A 16,595-nucleotide genomic window follows, 5' to 3' on the forward strand; every position below is an offset into this window, starting at 1 on the left:
AAATGATAGAATAATCACAAATACACACTTCAATAGTCTCCAAAGATTTACAAGAGAATATCTAAATTGGTAAATTCTCAAGAGCCAAAAACTCAGTACTTACAAAAGCAGGTCCAAATCGGAAAGCATGTATTGATACTGCATGAAGCTCAGCTACGGACAGTGAAAACCAGGGATTTGAAAATCATACATGAACTGCTATTTAGCTTTGGAATATTATGAATACTATACATTTCAGGTGATTCACAATAATATTTTAGAACTCTGAACCTTTAGTTAGCCCTTTGATGGCCATTAAATCAATCGATCTCCCAAATATTCAATAGCATACAACTCTAGCACTTGAGCTTTTGTCTTCAAGTGATTCCCTGAAGAGCACTCACATCTGAAGTCTAGAAGAACTTTTAATTTCATATCTCTCAGAATCACTAGAACAGAAACCGTGTAATTCACTTATGATATGTGTTCAGACATGTAAGCGGCGAAGAATCTTAATCTCAGCGAAAAAATCCAGCTGAAGTTCAGTGAAAAAATTGAACTCAGGTATCTTCAAAGCAGCAGTCAAATAAGAAAAGAATACAGTAAAAACAGATGAACTGGATAGGAAAAAGCATCGAGAGATGTTTCAACTTCTGAAATCTTTTTTTTGAGAGGCAACGCTTTTCATTCAAAGAGAACACAAAGGAGGTACAACGAAGGGGACAAGCTGTCTCCAAAAGAAGCTATGAACCAAAGAGAGCCAGCAACGGAAGGGAAACAAAAATACATAAGCAAACAGTTCAAGGTGGAAAACTTGAACTCCAAAACCAGAAGCATCAAGGATGTCGTCGAGAAGCTTATCTGGCTTCTTGTTGAGGGAGGCAATGAATCACGTCCACCGTATCGAAATGCACACCATTCTTACGCAAGCGATCAGCCTTCTCATTTGCCGATCCTTTCATATGATGGATTTTGGGGCATATTACAAAAATCAACTCCCGTATCTCAGCAATGATGTTATCACGCTTCCAAGGAACCCTACATTTGTTAGATGCCCATGCCAACGCGTTCAACGAGTCACCTTCGATAATAAGAGGGCCCAAGTTGTGTATTACATACCATTTTAGGACAAACAGTAATACCTTCGCTTCGGCTTTATTAGCATCACAGAATCCAGCAGTCCCAAAAAAGTCATTATAGTTACACCATTTGCATCACGAAGCAAGCCTCCAATACTGGCGCGACCCGGGTAGCCAATACAGCTTCCATAAAAGTTCAACTTGACCCAACCCACCGGGGGAGCCTTTCACTTTGTAGAGATCTTTTCTTGCCTTCTTTTTTCCCATTATAACTGCATTCCAATTCCTGTGGTGTGCCTGCCCCCTCCTTACTTACAGGAAAGTTCGAACAGTACCAACTAAACATGGAAACTTCAGCTAACAAGTCAGCTAATACATCACTTCAAAAATGAAGTCAGAAATTACAATCCTATCCATAGTTACCGGATTCGCCATCCGCCCTCCGACCTCCGATCCGGGGTCGCACGATCCCAAACGTGGTTCACTAACGACCTGGATCGCCAAAAATGACGACCCGCAGGAGAGAAAGAGAGAGATGCATATAGACTAAGAGAGAGATGGCGAGAGAGCTACAAATTTTATATATTTTGGGTTGGATTGGAACTAGAGCTTTCTTTAAAAAAAATAAAAATGTACGGCATACATGAGGTTTTTTTATTTTGTTTATTCATGGATGTAGTATGGAGTATGGACCATGGAAGGATATTCATATATTCCAATGGGAACTTTCTTCTTGAAAAAATATGTATGACATACATGAGGTTTTTATATTTTTGTATTAAATTTATGTAGTGTGTCCTATGGAATGACATTCTTGTAAAAATATATGAAATTATATGTATATACAGAATATATATGCACACACACACACAGATATATATATATATATACACACACACACACACACACAGAAGAGAAAATGAGAGAATTATTTGCATTTCTCCCAAAATTCTATGAGAATTACACATCACTTTTTTTGACTTTTTTGAATAAAGGCACCCATTCAATCCTACCCCCTCCTTTATGCTTTTTAACAAAGGCACCCATTAAAGCCACATAATTTCAATCCTACACCCTCCTTTATGCTTTTTTAATTATGGAAACCTCTATAGATTGGAGGGCTAGGATCAGCCTATGGAAACGATTTTACGGGCACAACCTATTGATGTTGTGTTCCATCACATGGACGGTTTGGATCAACCTATGATGTGGTCCGTACAGTTCTTTGTCGGCCCGTGCATCGCCTAGGGTTTTTTACTAGTGTGTGTGTGTGTGTGTGTGTGTGTGTCTATATATATATATATATATATATATATATATATATATATATATAGAGAGAGAGAGAGAGAGAGAGAGAGAGAGTGTTGGAGCGACCTGAATTAGCGCTCCAAACCGACCTGCGACCCCGAATAGCTAACCAATGTAGCTTACCCTCATCGTACCGCGTACCGGGCTACCATCGTACCCCGTACCCATTCCCGTACCACGTACCGGAACCAACCGTGTTCCAGGTATCAACCTTAACAACTCCTTAAAATCTTCATACTTTCAATCCTACTTGGCCTTCATGCTTGAAAAACCTTTTCCTACCAATTCATAGTTTGATTTAACACTAAGACCTCCCAATTTATCTGTCTGCAGGTCATAGATCTATCCTCCATTGGGAATCCTCAAAACCCAATCAAATTATTCCAAAAAAAATCTTGAAAAAATTTCAACAGCTCAAAACAGCATGCTTTGGAGCTTCAGTCCAGGTCAGACCCTCCTGCTGACATAAGCTGCATGGCGTTCCCCTTTTTCTGCTCCTCCCCTCTTTTTTCTCTCCCAATATATATTTTGATGGATTCCCATTGGGTTACATAAGTTCTCTGCATCCAAGATCAACGATAACAATCCTTTTAAAGAGAAGACAAGTGCAATCCACTCGTGCAGCCAGCCCTAGTTGGAAAACACTGTATGCTGTGTATTTAGGCTCATAGCTTGCTCAAAAGGGACATGCTTCGAAATTATAACTGTAAACAAGTACCACAACTCACTTGGTAAGTGCATCCATCTGTGCATATAAGCACAAAAAATCTTTGACAAGTAGATGAGTTGTGAAAATCTGTATGCTTGGTCAGCAACACAAACATATAGGTTACTGATATTGGCACTCCCATATTTTCATAATGGGCCAAACTCACCTTGTCGTTTTCCATTGTGTGTGTGTGGAGAGAGAGAGAGAGAGAGAGAGAGAGAGAGAGAGAGAGAGAGAGAGAGAGAGAGAGAGAGAGAGAGAGAGACCGTTGAGTTCAGCCATCCATGCAAAGAGTCCCAACAAAGAATAGCCTTCCAGATTGTTCTCTCAGTTAGACTACACATTGCTGCTAGTTGTTGCATGATTGTCGCTGATTTGTGAACCTGTTTGAAGTAGTACACCTAGAAACATTAGTATATCAGTTTAATTTCAAATAGCATTTGTAAGCAGGAATTCTGATCAATGTATGAAAGTTGTCGCCTTGGCAAGTAGTCTCAGTTATATTAATGAAGTATTCGAGATAAAACAATTCTTCAATATGTACTTTATCAAAAACAATTTTTCAATATGCTACCATTATCATTTTCTTTTAAAGATTGAAGGGAAGGATGCACCAATTTAAGAGAAAAGTCCTCGCTAATGAATGACTTGGAGATAAAAGGAACCACAGGTCCTTGTAATGATTTTACTTTGGATCTTAGAGGATTCTAACTTGTTTTTGGAGAAGGGATTTTTTTTTTGTTTGGGGGGGGGGGATTTAAAAGGTCAAGGTACCCGTGTCTATGAAGGGAAAAATTTTGGAGGTGAAAAGGGGCTATTACTCTATTTATATATTTATATAATGTGAAGTACTCTTTCAGGGAGATTTTGATGAATAAGAAACTTTAATGTTTAAACAAGTTATGCTTTGTTTTATGTTGTTTTTTTTTTACAATGAAAACAACCCCAATACTTGTATTAGTGTCCTCTCTTAAAGTATTCTGTTGTTTTTAGTTTGGTCAATTTCTTCATCATGTGGTTGCAAAATTCTATCCTAATGGTACTAGAGTAGGTTAAATCTTGCATTGGTGCTGGTCTAGCTATGTTGATGCAACAGTCAGAGGATCATAAGTTTCGAAAAATTTTAATGCAATGGGTAAGGCGATGGCTTCCCTGTCAAACTATGAGATGCTCAATGATTTGAAAAAGCATATAATTGCTTATTCCCTCTAGGCCATGGACACAATGATTGGAACGAATATGATTGGAAACTCCTCATTCGTCTGTGGAATTTTGATGTTGTAATATGGCATTTAATTGCAATTATCACTTAAAAACGTATAAAGGGTGCAGTTGTAGTTGAGATTTTTTAACATGTATAGCATAGAAATCTATTGTATAATCTTTGAGAGAATAGTGGGAATAGAAAAATATTAGCACATTGAACCAAGAATGTAAGGATACATAACATGCAACATAGATTGTTAGCCACTATATCATAATCAGGTCCATTTCAGAAAAAAAAAAGACTATTTCATAATCAGGATGACTGTTTTGCCTTTTTTTCTTTTTTTTTTAGGATGATTTTTAAGATCAGCAGCAGCTGTTTGGGGAATGCTAGACTCACAGGAGCCCTTACAAAAAAGGGTACAAAGGCTCTCCCATTGGTCAATTTTCATTTTTGAAAGTTATGATTGTAATTTTCTGTGCCATCATAAATGAAGATTGACCAATGGGAGAGCCCTTGTACCCTTTTTTTGCAAGGGCTCCTGTGAGTCTAGCATTCCTCCAGCTGTTTTTACATAATTTTTTTTTCTGTAAGAATATACTATCATAGTAACAAGTCAGACAATAGTTAGTCACATCACATAAATAGATGACATTTCTATGATAATTTTATGTTAAATATATTATTCATAGAATTACACATAGGAGCCCTTTCTTCATGAAAAATTTCTAAAGGATTCATTAGCCGACCCCAACTAGTTTGGAACAAAGGCTTAGTTGAGTTGAGCATAGAATCGCACGCACGTATCTATACACACACACACACGAAAAAGTGCGCTGCTGTTGGATCAAACATCAAGGGTGGTACCGCTTTCACGGTACTTGACAGTCGGGCACCATATAAAAACGCTCTCTCTCTCTCTCTCTCTCTCTCTCTCTATATATATATATATATATATATATATATATATATATATTGTGTACGTATATCATTATAAATGTGCCATTATCAATACAACTTAGTACGTATATCATTTCTCACACACACACACACATATCTTCCCCATTTTTCGTGGACATATTTTTTATTTGGAGTCCAATAAAAGAAAGAATCAATTTGGACAATATGCATGTGCTCCACGACCAATATGTAAAACCTCGCATAGATAAAATATTCTCATGTAAAAATCAATTAATAAAAATGAATTTGGTTAGATGAAAAGTAATGCCCAATTTGTTATCTACAATGGAAGGAATTTTTTTTACCCTTGACATGGCTGATACACCAAGTAGAGCATAGATGACATTTGATATGAGTCCTTCGCCACTGCGAGATAAGACCTGAATTGCCACTGCACTGAATGTTCCTTCAGTAATGCAAGCCATAGATTCCAAAACTGAGGTAAGGCTCACCTCGAGGAAACCTGCAAGTAGAACAGATTAAAATTCAACTACTATAAGAGTAAAAAACTGAAACAAAACATGAAAACATGCATATAACAAATTAATGGTGATGGGGACATCAACATTGGGCATGGAATCAAGGTTTACAAGCGCATACGTGAACAAGACTGATGGTGGAGACTCTAGCATGGGCCACAGCATGGGCGTCTTTTTTTTATTATTTATCTCCTATTTTCGTCATTTTATTTGTAGCCTACTTTTTTGGCATCAAATCTCATCCGCTTGGTGTGTTTTTGGTGTTATTAGAAAGGTTTTTCAATTTCCTATCTATGAGCTCAAGATCAAATGGTTTGGATGCGATGAGCAAGTTATGAGTGTTTTTAGGAAGTGGTATAGGTCTATTACGGGATTACTATTTTAGGTAAGTTTTTAACTTTATTTAGTTTATTTTGGATTAGATAAATGGTTGAGATTAGTTGATTAGGTTTTAAGTTATCTTCTAGGGTTTCTTTTCTTATAAATACATCTTATGAAAGCAATGTAAGGGACTTTTGAATATTGAATAGAATTAAAGTTTTTTTGTGAGAGCTATTGTGGCTTGGACTTCTTCTTCTCTTCTCCTTGGTGGCTTGGAGCCATTCTTCTCAATCCCCCCTCTCATCTTCTCTCTTCTATTCTCCTCTCAAATCAGCCATAAACAAGTAAGTCATTAGTTCTTCAATTTTTTATTTTTTTTTGTGTTTTTAAACTCTAAAATACAAAAATCCAAATTCCAAATATCTCCTACATTGTTTAAGATCTCATCTTGAAACTTTAAAGGACTTATTTTGGTACTAAACCTCAGCCAAAGCATCCAAAGATCCACAGATTTAAACCCCTTTTGCAGCCAATTAAAAATTCGCACCCTTTTCAACCCTAAAACATGTTTTCTTGGAAATTGATGGTGCAACGGCCATCAAAACTGAACCCTAGGCCTGAAATTGGTTTTCTTTTCATCTTTTGAGCTAAACTATTGTCTAATCTCCTACAGCAAACGAGAAAGTCCCATAACAAATCTCAGATTCTGCCTCACCTGGCACAAAAACACCCTACACTACATTCCCTAGCATCGAATCTTGATGTCTCTGCTCTCGTCCTAGGCTTCCAATTTGCAGTCACCAAAGGGCCATCACCATTTCTCTCGACTTCAGAAATCCTCCCCTCCCTAAACTCTGCTTTACTAGAGATACTAGAGATAAGAACAGCAGGGGTGGAAGATAGAGGAGATGTACCTGAATCATGACCAACTAATCCCGGAGGAGCAGCCTCTAGTAACGATTTCATAGGCGAAAGGGCCTTGACCCCTCAACATCGGCCATCCTAACTTATATTGCCATGGTGACACTAGCTAAAAGAAATAATTATACTAGATATTCCAGATATTTATTAATGGGCCTGACCAAAAAAAGGTATGAATGGGCAATATTAAGAGCCATACAAAATGTCAGATGAACAAACCAAGAACTTGTATAAAGACACTACTGTCAGCCATGATATAAATGGAGTATCCTTGTTAGAGTCAGCAAACAGGGAAAAAGAAAAAGGGAGTGTGCATATGTGCTTACATGACATGTATGACATGGCTGCCAGTGCCGCACCACGATGCATAGCAGTGCAGCATATAGCTGCCTTTTGAAAAGATACCTCCAGAAGATAACCGGATGCAGCCACTACTTCCTGTGAACATATATCACCATTCAAAAGGCCTTTGGTATGCATGCTTAGCATATAAATTAAATAAATACTAAAAAAATAGATACAGTTTTATAATGCATCCTAGCCAGGGGGAAACAAAACCTTAGGACAGCAGCGAACAATAGTAGATGTGAAGTTGGTATAAGCCTCCACCAGATCAGGCTCTTGGTCACATATGTAAGAAGAATTAAGAGCTGTTATTGAAGCTGCAGAGGTAAATCTTTCAAACGTGCTCACAAATAAAGGTCCATATTCTTCCCTGTGACCGAATTCCTCGATGACAACAGCAGCTGGATAAACATTTTTAGGTGAACACACGAGAAAAAATTAAAAGGAAAAACTGCCAATGGGGGACATCAAAATACGAGAATTCCCAACGGGGGACACAATTTTGAAAAATTGTTAAAGAGGGGTGATCACAACCTTTTGAGAGTTTGATAGCCCCATTTAGAGAGTTGATAACCCCCTTTTAGAGACTTGATAACCCCCATTTCGTGCCTTTCTAACAATTTTTCAAAAGTGTGTCCCCCGTTGGCAATTCTCGTATTTTGATGTCCCCCATTGGCAGTTTTTCCAAATGAAAATAAGTGGAGTGTGAGTGCAACATAATGGCAACAGGCCAAAGAAATGGAAATAAGTGGAGAGCGAGTGCAACACACTGGCAACAGGCCACTGCATACATATAAATAAAAAATAATGAAAGACATACAAAAGCATATGCACGTGTATATTTATATATGGACGTGTATAAAATCTAGCCTTAACACATTATGTTGGTCACTCTTCCCTAAGTATATATGTTAAATACACTTCAGTAACCACCTGGAAAAAAGGGGGGCTAAAAGATGGTCCAAACTTTCCAATCATTAGGCACACATATCTATTATAAGAAAAAAGGGGGTTTCAAACGTTTGGCCCTCGGTGAGAAAAAAAAATGGACACCATCCATTGCAATGATGTTAGATGATATCATAGTTCTTGACGGAGGCAGTTAACCTTTTTAATTGGGTGGCACCTAAATATGGAATGCTCCCTTTTTTCCCTTAAAAAACACGAGCCTCCCAAGTAATTGGCCAACTGGCCAGCTTCCTAATAAACTTTGGGTATTTCATGTAAAGAAAGTCACAGTAAAATGGTTAGGGATAAGTGCATCCAACAAACATGGATTAGTTTTATGAATAACCAAGTAATACAAATATGCAAAGAGGGCAAATCAATTATACTGGTTAAATGGAAAACAATCAATTCTCCCTCCGCAATGAAGGCCAATGCCTACCTGTTCTAACATAGCAGTCATGGCTTTGGAATGATAAAAAGTTCATAGCCAGGCAGTCTAGCACTTTTGGCAATAGCAACAGAAAGTGCTGGCCTGCAATGAACAGACAACAGTTCTAAGAAAATGTGAAATATAGATTCTGGAATAATCATGTGCAAATGAAACAAATAACAGAAGCACCTCTACCTGATGATTGAATTGCTTGTGAAAGAGCTCGGCAAGCCGCTGTGGATAAACTACCATTCTCCATGTTTGAAGACCGAAATAGTTTCTCAAGAAGAGGCCAGAACACGCCCAGTAGAGATAGAATAGTATCATCCTCAACAGTATCAGTTGAGTGCGAGATTGATAGATGGCTGAAGACAGTTCCCATCCTGAAAACAATGAATTGCAGTATGGAAGTCAAGCGAATTTTGAAAATAATGTAGAAGGTAATCTAAAGGCATGGAGCTTCATATTAGTCTGAGATAAGGAAATGGCAATTAGAATTACAGAGCTAAAAAGTAGCATAAGCAATACAGGGACAGAAGTATTACTGTTATAGACCTCAAATAAACAAAGACTGTCCAAAACGAGGCCAGCAATCTCAGATGACATGGTAATAGGGCACCAGGCACAAGTAGTACCAGTCACAACATGTGGCATGAACACCAAAACACTAGCGTAAACTCAGTTTGAATGAGCAAATAATGGCCGCCAATAATTTTACCATTAAAAAAAAGGTATTACTGTTATATTCATGAGAAAGGTTCATAATATAGTCCAATCTTATCTAGTGATGGGGATAAAAGTGCCCCATCAGTCAATCTAGAATAATTGTCAGTCAATCAAGTATTTCAGCGTTCAATGTGGCAGACTATATTTCTTTGAACACGCGATTCAATACTATTCTCTCATAAGCATGCTTAACTGTAGAGTTCTGATGGGATCCAATTTGTTAAAAATGAGATTAGGGTTAGAAGAGAGGAAGAAGAAGAGGAGTGAAGGATGGAGAGTCTCCACTAGGGAGCTCCTCATGAATGTGATGTATATGTAGGCCCAAACTAGGGCAACAACATACAATGACTACAATACCCCTAACTAATACAAGTAATGTCTAAACTAACCTAATACATTATTCAACACTCCCCCTCAAGCTGGAGTGTATATACTATGAAGCTCCAGCTTGCTACAAAGAACTACGTCAACAACTAAAAAAGTACAAGAAGCTCATGCACATCCAGCTTGGTATAACACTCATCCTCAAGCTGGTGTGGTACATACATAATGAAAAACATAAACAAAAAATCAAAGGCCACCATGAACAGCATCGAGATCAATGTCCATCAAAAGAGTAGCTCCCCTGAAGTAGCACAACAACGAGAGCGATCAAATAGGGCCTTTCTCCCTGAATGAGAGCACGACGAACATATCAGCATATCGAGGGCAATGGAGGCGTCATGGCAAGAACAGCTACAATTCAGCAAGCAAAAGAGGCATACCAAAGGTACGCACAACAAACATTGGCGAAGCAGCACAACGCCAAGTGAAGAGGATAGCAACTGATGGGGAAACCATTGAAGACAAGGTCGACGGAGAAACTGTTGCCTGGAGAGAAGGGGTAAAGAGAAAGAGGATAACCAACCAACGATGGGGAAACCATCATCTGAAAACTAGGTCAACGGTATGAACATCGTCACCTGAAAAGATAAGAAGATAGGAAGAGGATAACCAACCAGCGAAGGGGAAACCATCGTCTGGTGACAACGTCGACGGCAACAACTGATGGGGAAACCATCGAAGACAAGGTCGACGGAGAAACTGTTGCCTGGAGAGAAGGGATAGAGAGAAAGAGGATAACCAACCAACGATGGGGAAACCATCATCTGGAGACTAGGTCGACGGCATGAACATCGTCACCTGAAAATATAAGAAAGATAGGAAGAGGATAACCAACCAGCGATGGGGAAACCATCGTCTGGTGACAACGTCGACGGCATGAACACCGTCGCCTGAAGATAAGAAGGAGGAAGATAACCAACCAACGATGGGGACATCATCGCCTGGAGACAAGGTCGACGGCATGAACATCATCGCCTGAAAAGAGCATACCAACGATGGGGAAACCATCGCCCGGAAAGGAGAGGTCGACGGGAAAAGACGGTCGCCTGTAAGAGAGCCAACTAACGATGGATATGGAAGCCGTCGCCAGGAAAAGGAGGAAGAAGAAAACATGAAGGGATAAGGCAAAAAACCGAACAACACGAAAAGACATGAAAAACAAGACATGAAAACAAGACAACACTCCCTCAAGAAGACAAAGACAACACTAACAACACTCCCCCTCAAGAAAAGACAACAAAGTGGACAACACTCCTAAGAAAAGACACAAAGAACTAAATGAAAACACTTACCCTCAAATTGAAGGTCAAATACCTTCAACTTGCAACAAAAAGAAGACAAATAAGGCACTACACCGCTTTCGGACATTTGATCAAACACTTAGAGTGCACCGTAGAGAAGACAAAGGAAAGATGACAAACAAGGCACCACACCTCTCTTAGACATTTTATCAAATACTTGGTGCGCGCCTTGAATAACTACATAAAAGACATAGAAGGTAATAGAAAGAAAGAGATGATAAGAAGACGACAACAAGATAAGCACAAGAGAACAACAAGAAACAATACAAGACAATACTTCCCCTCAAGTTGAGGCCAAAGGCCTTCAACTTGAAACAAAAAGAACACTTTCAATGCACAAAATCCCTTTGAAACATTTCATCAAACACTTGGGGTGCACCTTGAAGATGAGATGAGAAAGACAAAGGCCATAGGCCAAAAAAGCTATAGAGAAGAGAAAATAAAGAGAGCTTTGGAGTGGAGGAGAACCCAAAATGGGTTTACACAAGTAATACAAACATGATTTTTGTTTTGTTTTGAGATATACGATAGAGGGAAAATGGGTTAAAAACGAAATGGGTTTGATGAAATGAAAGAGAAAGAGTGAGATTTCTAGGATATAGAAATGATTTTTTTTATTTATTTGGGTACTGTAGACACCCCATTTTGACCGCCTTCCAAGTCTGAGCAAAACCCTATCAAACCAATGCTTTAGGATCCCAAATTTCGCCACAAGGTAGGTTAGGGTCCCAGCTAGGTCCCCATAAAATTTCGTCAAAATCGGAGTGCGTTTGCCTAGCGAATGAGATGGGAGTGTCCGTAGTGTAAACCAAAAGAGGGGGGTGAATTATCCTGGAACGGTACAGTGCCGATTTGGAATGGGACACGACTCAATCGCACGCTCATCAGTCTTTTCGCGCAAACCGCGCGCTCTATCAAAGTGTAGTGCTAATATCACCATCCCATTTTTACCTATAAATAGACATTGATTAGAGATTAACAGGGCTTTTCATTTTTTCTAAAAAATCAAAAAATCGCAGAGGAGAAATCCCCCAAAATACGAAACCCTAGTCCACCGATTCTCATCTCCGGCATCTTCTCTGGCAACACTCTAGCTCCGGCCGACCTCCGTCAAAGCTCCAGCTCTTTTCTTCTTCTTAGAAATCGGATCTACACAGAGCTAAAGAGAGAGAGAGAGAGAGAGAGAGAGAAAGAGAGAGAAATTTTAGCCGAAACCCCAAGCTCGTCATCTTTGGCAAACGTCTTTCTTCTCCGGCATATCCACCGGAGCTCCGGCTAGTTTCTTTTCCTTGTATACAATTGCTTTGTTTCGTATTCTCACTTCTTCTAAATCTGAAAAATTCCATTTCCTAGGTTAGAAACCCTAAAACTTTTATTTTCTCCCCTCAAATCCCAGATTTTCACTCTATTTTTGCCAAAATCAATGAATCTGGTAGAAAACCTTTAGATCTATAGATATATCTTCTTCATTTTTACTATTCCACTCTAGATCTTAGCCCTCTCATCATCAGCTCTCTCATTTCCCTTTTGTTTTCTATTAGTTAAAACCCTAACTTTTCACATTGAGATCTTCTTCTCAGGCGGGTCTGTGCCGGAATTTCAGTTCCACTCAACTTTTATGGCTGATTTTCTAATATTCGTTGCATTCCTCTTCAGATCTTGATTTTTATTAACCTTACCTCATAAAACCTAAATTCAAACCATCAGGTCTTAGATCCAAGGATTTGTGGTTTAGATCCACATATTATGAGTTGAGATTTGAAGAATTTTAGACCAAGCATAGAGGAAAAAGGAGTCAGCTCGTGTGTTTAATCTAATGATTTGGAGCTTTGCAAAGAAAGAAAAACGAAGGAGAAAGGCATCAAATTGCAGGTAAGTAGAGTAGAGAATATGATGAGCACATTTTTCCTAATCTACTATTTGTTCTCTGATGTGGATGCTATATGATTATGTCTGATGCTTAGAGATGTGATAATCTTTCTATGGTTTAGAGAAATCTGCCTTTGATATTTGCTTCATGATATATGAAGGTCATGTTTATAAGATTCAAGGTAATTCTATCATATTTTGGGTTATTTTCTTTTATATTCACTTTGACTCTGTGTATCACTTTTATCTGTAGGAGTGATCTTCTTTAGGTCCTTATTTGAGGGAATTGAGTCATGATGTTCTTTAATCTATAGAGATTTTTTTTTTCCTTTAAAAAAAAATATATAATGGTGAGGTCTGAAATTCTCTTCATGTTTTGTGTAAGAATATTCATAATTGTGTGAAATCTTATGATAAATGGTGTCATGTTATTAATCTGCACAGAATTGTTGTTGAAGGTTGTGCCTGTATGATAATTTTTTTTTTATCCGTAATAATCACAGTTGTAGCAAAATGTTGGTTTCATGTTTGTAGTAGTCCCTTCTGCTTTAATGTATCATTTGTACATCCAAAGTAACCCCCCTTACCCTCCTCCTATTATTCATTCTCAGTACTTAATATTCTTCTTGTTTTCTCTTGCATTTTTTATATATGATTTCAGCTCCATGCAATATGGTTTTGGTTTGGGGAAAAGTAAGTAACAGGTATATGTTTTATTTGTGCTTATGACTTGTTTGATAAAATGCTTCTAAGTGTAAAATGTTTGAATAGTATTGAATTTTCATTGGTTGTGCTGACTGGTTTAAAGCACTATGTTTCATAGCTACAATGCATTGGTTCATAGCAGTTAGTCCATGAAGGGAACTAATATGATTTTATTATAGTTGAGAATCAGCCTATAAAAATCCCATATTTTGTTTGAGTTTCCGTGTCAAGGTACTTGGTTCAAATTATACTCTTCCTCTCTAGATAATTGGTATCCCATTGTTATCTCTAAAGTTGTAATGAACTCACTCTTTCTTGGTCTTTGAACTTCATTTTGATCTCATCAGAGTTGGTTTTGGTTCTCAGGTTTAATATCGATTTATGTTCGGTGTTGCTTTGAACCTAGAGATTATTTTCCTTTCCATATATACTTTCATAAACCTTTCCGAGCTTCTGGATTCCATCGATCATCGGAATATTTTCTTCGAGAGGAGGGCGATGAAGGCGCTAGCCCAAGCCCATCATTGGGAGACTTGCTCAGTCCAAGTAGCAGTCCTCTCTTTTGTTTAAAAGACTTGCTTAGTCTTCTAGATGTACATTCCTTAAATCTTAGGTCCCCATTCATTGCAAGGGCAATGAAGGAGTTATCTAAAGCCCCCACTAGGAGACACACTATGTCTCGTAAGGCACTCCTCCCTTGGAGACAAGCCTTGTCTAGAGCTTACCCCTTTGGAAATTTATCCAAGTCTCACAACTCGTACCCTTTGGAGACGAGCTTTGTCTCAACATGAATGTCAAACCCGTTTAGAGACAGGCTTTGTTTCATTAGAGCGCCAACCCTTTTAGGAAGACAAGCTATGTCTCACGAAAACATAATCAAATCCTTTGGAGACAAGTTTTGTCTCATTAGCGAGTCATACATAGGAGACTATTCAAGTCTCAAATAGAACACGTCCTTTAGGTTAAGGACCGACTTGGTCTGTTAAAAAACCGTACCCTTCTTATCATTGCAAGGGCAATGGAGCCCATCTCTGTGTTTAGGAGACTTGCCTAGTCTCACTAGCACCCTTATTATCTCTTTTTCTTTTAGGAGACTAGCCTAGTTTCATTGGCACTCCCCTCTCAGGGTTGTGCACTAGGAGTCAGTCCTTTCGTATAGGAGTTAGTCCTTTAGCATAGGATGTCTGTCCTTAGCTAGAGAGTCAGTCCTTCTTTCAGGAGTCAGTCCTATCATCATAGGGGTTAGGGTTCGGTCCAACCTCTCGTCAAGTCATTTTATCCACTCTTGCAAGGTATAGGATGCTGTCCAACCCTTGCAGAGCAGTAATTCTGTTCTTTTCCCCCGCAAAGCATAGGATGTTGTCCAACCTTTGCGGGATATCAGGAGTCCGTCCTGCCCTTATGATGATAGGATTCTGTCCTCTTGTGTCAAAAACATCTGAAAAAACCAAAAATCTCAAAAATCTTGAGTCATTAGGAGTAGTTAGGAAACTCTCTTCCGAACTACGTTGGCTTGATCCCTTTCCATAGGGTACGTAGTGCAGTTTGGGATCCACATCCCAAGTCCAGCCAAACCTTTAAAAATAAACATTTCAAACCTTTCAAAAAATACAAAAATTCTTCAAAACCTTTTTTTCAAAGAGATCATCCCCTAGAGTTAGGAGTCTGTCCTAGATATTTGGGGTGTTTTAGAGTTAGGATGATGTCCTGATTTGTATTGATATGGTGTGTTCTGTCGCGTGAGTGTCCCTAGAGTTAGGAGGCCTCAAGTTGATCGGTTAGACACTTAGTCGAACCGATGGCTAGACTAGGAAACATATAGTCAGCCCATGGTTTTCTTTTGGATGCACATCCTAGTTACACATAAGATGTAAGGCCCACCTGCATTATCTTAAGGCTAATCAACTTGCATTAGTTAGGGCATATAGAGAGTCCTAAAAATTACAATTCACATGAACTTAAGCAATTATACAAAAAAGCTTTAAAAATCAGTCGAGTCTAGCGGATCGAGTCTAAGATAGCGGTTCTAGATGGTTAGGCATCGTAGTTTAGAATAAGTCATCGAACTACGTTAACTCTGATTCTTCCCGAGGCCGGGATACGTAAAGCAGCTGGGATGGACGGCCATCTTGGTCCGAGTCAAGTATTGCATTAGAGTTTTAGGATTTGTCTTGTCCAGTTATGTATAGAATTGATTTGTATTGTGTGTTTTGCTGTGTTTTCTTACTTTCATGTACATATCCTATACCTTTAGCTGTAGCATGCATATGTTTGCACACCAAAATTTAGACATCAATTAGGTACGACACTCATAACCTAGCTATTCTCAGGTGACACTTATTTCATTTCTTTTATATGTGCTTATTATTCCTCCGAGACATGCATGATTAGATAGACGTCTTCTCGGAGATATGTGTTCCCATTTTACATGACTTTCGCCCAAAACTCTTCAAAATCAATAAGTAAATAGCATAAGAGACCAGGTGTTTGCACTTGGGCGGATGAGGTGCTCTTCGGACCTTCCAAATTTGTAACCAGGCACGAACCTTCTTTTTATATCTCTGGTTATCCGTTGCAACAGAGCATAGTATGGGATCCATGGCCCACTTCATTGGATGGCGACTCTTCTTTGTTTAAGGTACGCCTCGAATCTGGGCTAGTCCCCGAATCGAGAGGTATCTCCCTTTGTATCGCCACTCATGCTGTGAGAGGTACATTCTTTCGAGAGTTCCTTGGTAGAGCTCTCCATTCACGTGGATGATCCTGAGACTTCGTGTGGGGGCTCGTCCCCCGCCTCTCTTGGATCGGGGTCCACAGGTACTGTAGCAGATTACTGTAGCGATTTACTGTAGTGGTACTGTAGCAGGGAATGGAGGGGTTAGGGGAAAGGGAAGAGGGGCAGTGGGAGGAGGAGGAGGAGGAGG

The 16,595-nt window shown here is 38.9% G+C and overlaps 1 protein-coding gene across 4 annotated transcripts in view; it reads right to left on the reverse strand.

The window, feature by feature from the left end:
• LOC143889709 (ARM repeat superfamily protein) overlaps positions 1 to 16,595 on the reverse strand; it is a 52,590-nt gene that overhangs the window by 970 nt on the left and 35,025 nt on the right. For 2 of the 4 annotated variants that reach the window (XM_077394011.1, XM_077394014.1), the window contains exons 18-23: positions 8,882 to 9,069; positions 8,696 to 8,788; positions 7,522 to 7,709; positions 7,290 to 7,401; positions 5,548 to 5,705; positions 3,342 to 3,476 (exon numbers count right to left, since the gene is read on the reverse strand). In XM_077394011.1, coding sequence (XP_077250126.1) covers positions 3,342 to 3,476; positions 5,548 to 5,705; positions 7,290 to 7,401; positions 7,522 to 7,709; positions 8,696 to 8,788; positions 8,882 to 9,069 — 874 coding nt within the window. The remainder of the gene's footprint in view (positions 1 to 3,341; positions 3,477 to 5,547; positions 5,706 to 7,289; positions 7,402 to 7,521; positions 7,710 to 8,695; positions 8,789 to 8,881; positions 9,070 to 16,595) is intronic. The other 2 variants (XM_077394012.1, XM_077394013.1) reach the window with 2 other exon arrangements.

The sequence above is a fragment of the Tasmannia lanceolata genome, unplaced genomic scaffold, assembly GCF_043159265.1.
Source record: "Tasmannia lanceolata isolate RefF3 unplaced genomic scaffold, GAP_Taslan_0.1 ptg000013l, whole genome shotgun sequence".
NCBI lineage: Eukaryota > Viridiplantae > Streptophyta > Magnoliopsida > Canellales > Winteraceae > Tasmannia > Tasmannia lanceolata.